The sequence below is a fragment of the Parasteatoda tepidariorum genome, chromosome 5, assembly GCF_043381705.1.
Source record: "Parasteatoda tepidariorum isolate YZ-2023 chromosome 5, CAS_Ptep_4.0, whole genome shotgun sequence".
Lineage (NCBI taxonomy): Eukaryota > Metazoa > Arthropoda > Arachnida > Araneae > Theridiidae > Parasteatoda > Parasteatoda tepidariorum.
This window is the reverse complement of record NC_092208.1, coordinates 23,590,207-23,596,991: the sequence shown is the minus strand read 5'-3', so window position 1 is coordinate 23,596,991 and position 6,785 is coordinate 23,590,207. Positions and strand designations below refer to the sequence as shown.

The 6,785-nt window shown below is 30.2% G+C and overlaps 1 protein-coding gene across 1 annotated transcript in view; it reads left to right on the top strand.

Moving 5' to 3' along the window:
- LOC122271069 (fatty acyl-CoA reductase 1) overlaps positions 1-6,785 on the top strand; it is a gene marked incomplete at its 3' end in the record, with an annotated part of 24,171 nt that overhangs the window by 7,098 nt on the left and 10,288 nt on the right. Inside the window, 2 exon segments of the mRNA XM_043050891.2 lie at positions 3,558-3,664; positions 5,837-6,014. Of these exon segments, the coding sequence (XP_042906825.2) occupies positions 3,558-3,664; positions 5,837-6,014 (285 nt within the window).

The following is a 6,785-nucleotide window of genomic DNA, read 5'->3' as shown; positions in this document are numbered from 1 at the left end:
TATATATATATATACAGTTTTGGATTTATAACAAGCAGTTTATATGTCTTTAAGCTAATTGAGCAATGAATGATTTCTTTTTTAATCAGCTTAAAGTTATTGGGAGCCAAAAGTGGTAGGAAAATTGGAAAGAAAAGAACATGGAAATACATTTTTGCAACTAGCCTAGCGCAATACAAAATGATTTCGATTGTCTTCACGGTTTGGATTATTCAACAAGCCAACATCATACACATATATCTGTTCATATATCTGACCCTCTCCGAAATAAAAAAAGTGCAATTACAGAATCCAAAAATAAATTGCATCAATACGTGGAAGATCGTTACAATGCAGCATTGATTGTAGATGGTTTGCATCAAGCACATTAAGACTGTTGTATAAATGAAATGTTTAGGACAATAAATCACTGAAATTTAATGGATAAAAACGAAAAAATAATGTTGACTATACTCAAAGTAAAAATAAAATAATGCAATCAGTAATTATCGTAGCAATTGCTTTTAAAAGATAACTAGTAATTAAAAAAATAAAATGTAATATAAAAAAAATAATGTTTAATCATAATTTTCATATAAATAGTTTTATATTAATAAATTTGGAATCCAGATAACTGTGCGTAGTTCACCTTCTGTGCGATGGTGCAATTTATGTAATGTAAACTTATCTTCCGAATTTGGTGTACTGTTTTTGATTCATTGTAAGATTTCTTTATTTAAAATATATCGCTTAAAAATTATTATGTAGTGATGCGAAACTATATATAAGTTAAGAAATGAATAAAGTTTGTTAAGGAAGTACAAATAACTAAAGTAACACTGCATGCTGAAATCATTCCTTCTAGTTATTACGTAAAGCATTTCGCTTTACTCATTGCCCATTATTTTAGAAGCAACGCTCTCTTATGTTTATTACTTTTCAATAATTCTGCTGCTGTGAATTTGATTTTAAGGGGAAAGGAATATTTTAACTGTTACATACCTTATGCTGCGCTGTAGAGATGAAAATTTCGTAAACATGAATAAGCAAAGGAGATTTTTCGGTAGCGGGATCTGTCTCATTAAATTATTAAAAAGAATCATTAAAAACTATTGTTTTCAGTGTTTTTTTTTGTAGTTTTTCAACTGAATTTTTACATTTTAAGACTTTTTTCCCTTCCGAAGAGTTCCAAAATTATGAAACTTTTAATCAAACAATAGTAAAACAAAATAATACGCCACAATTTCGACCGTAAGTGGGTTTTCAGATGTTTTCCCCCTTGATCTTTTTTTGTACAAAATTGTGCATAATATTTTTATCAGTATGGAATGTTTCCTGAGGGAATAGGTGGGTTGAAATCTGTACTATGTTGAAAATAAATTTAAAAAACTATGAAAAAAATAGTTAACTGTTTTTTTTCTCACAATTTAAGGCAACCGACTGGTTTTGACACAATTGTTTTTAATAAGGCATAATTCAGATTTTAATTTTATGTTTAAAAGTAGGGATCTTAACATTTTAAATTTAAGTCAAAGTTAAATTTTTTTTATTAATACTTTTCAAAATAAAGGCAAATTTAAACTTAAAAACCACAAGTGTTTCCCATCTCGCTTACAGCTTTACAGCAATAAATTATAATGCATAAATTTCAAAATAATATTCTTCTTGATCATTAATGTGATCCTTTGTGTTTTAAGCTAAAATCTTAAAAATATTTCAGAAAAACAAGGAAATGGATTTGCATATTGAATAGAATATTGAATATGAATAGAACTTAATATTGATTTTTTAACGAAAGAGTTTTAATATTCTTACTTAAATCTTGATGAAAATAACAAAATCAAACTTGGACCATAGCTTTGAGCTTTGATTTTGATCAAAACGTTGATAACATTGGACAAAATCAGCAAATAAAGTTTAAAAATTTTTTGTAATAATTTTTTTTGTAATGTGTTAAAATAAAGAAATTTTCTCAAAATCAGCATTCATCAGATAAAGCATTTAAAATGCAAGTAAAATCTGAAATGGATAATTCTATCAACAAAAAAAATTTTAATTTGAAAATCTATTTCTGAAAATGAATTTTGCTTGTTTTATAAATATGATTTATTCAAATAAATAAAGTTTAAAATACTCAAAGCGAAACAAAAAGCCTTTTAGTGTCATTTCCATTTTCGAGGGTTAACTACCAGTTTCAGTTTCGCCTGTCAGTATACAAAAAAAAAAGAAACTTCATTTTTAAATGTAGATTAAAATTTAATGAGTTTTGGAAAGCCAGTGCGCTAATCTAGTTGAAACATGGGTAATAAAAAAGTCGAAAATTATGAATTGTGCCAAAATTGCTGATTTTCATCCAGTTGGAAACCTTCGAGGTTAATTTCTTCAAAATGTTCCTTCTTGCTGGAATTGCCCTATGTATTTTATTGTCTTATATTTTATAACCGGTGTTAAATAGCTGATCCAATTCTGTGTTTATGCCTACTAACGTTCAACTTAGTAGCCTTGAAATTATGAACCCAACCCTGAAGTCAAGAAAACTCCTGGATGAACCATCGGAAAAAACTAGCCTTCGTGGAGGACTTTTTGATGGAACTAACTCGCATTTACTTTACATTGTGAGAAAAACCACGAAGCCTTCCATGGTTAGCCCGAATCTAGAGGACTCCATCCCATGATCAACTGGGGATCTTTTTAGCAAGCACTGTGGGCGGTGTGACCCAGGTGCAGAATTCCTACCGACCAACCATTGCAGGGATTCAAACCTCATTGGAAGGCGAATGCTCTATTCTCTGAGCCACCGCTGCTTTTGTCATATGTATTAAAACTTTTCACCTTTCTTACCCCATAAGAAACTAAATGGACGGTTTAAATAACCTCCCTCTCCAAATTAAAGTCATGGCCGTAAAAATATTGAAAAGTGATAAACGTGAGGGGAGAGTTCTGAGAAAACTGTAGAAGATGAGATTAAGGTAAATAGGAGTCATATTTGGATTCAAGTCGTCGTTTTACAGAAAATTAGAAATTGTGCTAATGAATTTGTGTGGTAATGCTTGTGATTAGCATAGCGTTTTGGTAAAGGTCATATTTCAGATACACCCACCCATATAATTTATCTGCAACTATATTCAATACATTGAGATTAGCAATGCCTGATAATATTTTTCTACTTAAAAGGTACATTATTTCTCAAATGTTCAGATTTATGCATCTCATTTAAAACTTCAAAAATTTTACACGGCAACAATGGTTTGAAAACTCGATGGTAAGTTAGAGATATAATGAGTCTGGTCATCAACAATTTGCAAACATTCCATGATATTGTGTATAATAATTAAATGGATGCATGAATCTAAATATGATTACGATGATATAAATCTGCTGGCATTCATGATGGTATACATCATGAATCATCAGCGCATCAGTTTTTAAACTGCAAATGAATTGGAAAGTTGAAGCAGTAAAAATGGTTTAAAAAATACAGTTTTCTTTTATTAAAGGATCAATATTATTTATTATGAACTTTTTATTATTTTATTTTTTTGAAACGATTTAATCGGAATAAATTATTTCCTTTTTAGGTGTTAGTTTACACTTCGTCTGCATATTCAAACTGTAATCGAACTGTAATTGAAGAACATGTTTATAGATTACCTTTTAAAGCGAAGAGGTATATGGATGCATTGAGGTAAAGTATAAAAATCTTAAAAACGCTGAAAAAATTTTGGGTTTACCAATTCTTTTTTCATCATTTAAAACTTTTACGAATAGTTGCGGGTTTAACATTTTTGGCGAACACTTTTCAGCGTCTCTGCTTTTTAAGCATTTTATATTTGTATGGTATTTCAAGTTGTGTTTGTGAAGCAATATTACTTGAAGATTTTTGTAATCTTGAATTGTCATTTTTGTTTCTAAAAGATAACAATCAATACCATGATATATAACCTCATTATTACATACACACTATGCTTAATTAATTATATATCATAAAGATCACATTTAGTTTACCTAAATGTGATATTCTCAAGTAAAGCTTGCAATTATATTTATTTTATTTTTTTCTTTACATTAGCTTACTTTCGTTTGTTTTCTCTGTATTCAAAAATATGTAAGATGGCGACACATATTTCTTTTTTTAATAGCGCATCAAAAAAAGTGGACTCAGACCAAATGTGTATGTTTGGACCAAATGTGTACTGTACAGAAGACTGTAATGGTCTTAACTACTCGTAGCCGACTTGTTTGTGTCATAGAAGAAGGAACCACAAAATAATTTTATGTATTTACATTGCAAAAATTTTCTGTGTATCTCTACATTAAAAATGGTGGCTACTACTTAACACCAAAGTGATGTACTACTAAGTGTTCAACTACACCGAAACCCAAGGATAGTTCTTGGTGCTGTAAAACACCTAGACTGTTCTTTTAAACTTCTTGGTGTAAAGTAACCTCCACCAACTATCATATTTGCTATTTAATAACACTAAAATTTATATTTACAGTTAGATAGGATACATATAAGAATCAGAAAGGTTATTTTTGCGAGACAATAAAAAGTAAGAATCAGTAATTTATGCTGGTTGCATGTCCTAAATTTTTAAATAAAATGTGTTCGTAAATCAGACGTGCAGAGAGAATAGTAAGACGAATTCAAACTAGGCTTAAACACAGCAAGAGCGGGAAGAAATTATACGTAATAAAATTATTTAATGCAGTAATGTTTAATGCTTAATGCAGTAAAATATAAATATCCTTATTGCACAACTAAAATCCTGCATACATATTTTAAGCGTGAACTTTAGTTTCTGCAGTTGAAAAGTGAAATTGAAGACAGGTTAAAATACTTGTCAACTCGATATTGATTGTAAACAATTACAGGTGAAATCAAAATGTACGAACATTGGAGTTTTTGGAAGAAAAAATTTTTTAACGTATGATGTGAGGGCGAGTGATCTTGGAGTAAAAGTTCTGAATTTTCGGTGTTTAGAGCTTTCATGCACCCTTTAAATTGTATATATGAAAGCTCATTTTAGTATTAATTAGGAAAAAAAATAATCCTTCACACAATTTTTAAGGTATTTTAAAATCGATTTCGGAGCGATATTACTCCACAGTTTACTCAGTGTACATTATTGACTTTATTAGCAAGAGTTTAGAGAATCTTATCTCAGCTCAACAATTTTTAATGAAGTCTAGAAACAATAGTTTCAAGTTATAACTGTAGCTCAAACCTGCCCAAAATTTGGTTTACAACTACTATTGCTCAACTCTGTAGCCTTGTAATTTTTAACCCAACCCGGAAGACAAGGGAACTCCTGGTTCAAGTATTGGAAGAAATATGCCTCCATGAAGGACTTTTTGATGGAACTAATCCGCATTTGCGTTACATGGAGAGGAAGATTACGAGAACCTCCCACTGTTAGCCTGATGGCAAGGGGACTCTAACCCATGATCCGTTTACCACTGAGGGTGTCTGAAAGTATTTTCAGTGACTTAGGTAAGGATATATCAGTGGCAATCGTTCGATCTTAAATCGTTGCTTGTAGGTTAGTGGTATTTTTGAATCTACGCTCCTCTCTTTTCGACGAGTTTTCAAGTTAATTTACTCAAAATTTGCTTGTTAATTTACTGTTAAGTCAATTTACTTGCTGAGTAATTTTTAATTTACTTTTAATTTGCTTGATATTGCTTAATGATATAAAACTCAATCGTATCAACATATGCTATTGAATCAATGTGTATTTTTATATAATATTAGCATGAAAATTGTGCTAGTAAGAACAATAATTTGATTTACTCTTTTTAGTTTATTATTTTAAGACTGCATTTTCTAAATTTATGCGACATCTTTTTCTTTTAGTAATGATAACTGCGATGAGCTGGAAAGATTAAAAAATATGATTAAACCCGATTTTCCCAATAATTACACCTTCAGCAAATGCCTAGCTGAAAATATTTTAAATGACTTTGCTAAGGATTTACCAGTGGCAATCGTTCGACCTTCAATAATTGGTTCTTGTTGGTTTGAACCATTTCGGGTGAGTATGGGTTTTGTAATTTTTTGCTTGTTAATAAGCATAAAAGAAGTACGTTGATTTATTTGCACACAGGAGTTACTATAGGGCTCCATAGTCAAACGGCGTATTTCACGTTTACTACACAGTAAAAATATTAATTCATGTTGAGCCATGTACTTGCATAGAAGTTATTCTTAATTGTATTCAACTGTACGGTACTGTGGAAAAAAATCTGAAATGTAGCATGAGTTTATTCAAATATCTACAGTTCCTAACCCCAGGGATGGTTAAGCTCATAAAGAAAAGTTTAGTAGGTCAAGAATGTATTCGTCTTTTGCTAGTTACTAGTCCCCAAATAAGTGTTTTCCTTATGACATTTTTATGTTTCATGTTAAGGTTAAATGTTTTCCGTATGTTAAATAAATGTTAGAGGATTTGTTTTCCTTTTTTTTGTTGGCTATCATTGAACTTAATACGGATTGGTTTGAGCTGGAAATTCCCCCCCCCAACTGACGAAAGTATAAATTTGCTATTCTTAGCCAAATGCTTAATTTTCTTTTCTTGAGTAACTCAATATTGATCACTACAAAGAACCTTGCATATTTTCCTCTTCCACCAGTTTTAAGCTTACCAGCGTCATACCAAAACTAAAAAACTGGTACTAAAATTATTTCACGCATATTTGAAAAATTAATTTACTGATGAAAAATTAATTACCAATTTAATTTACTGAGAACAGAAAACCCTCGTACATATTCTCTAACATATATATATATATATGTATGCATCATG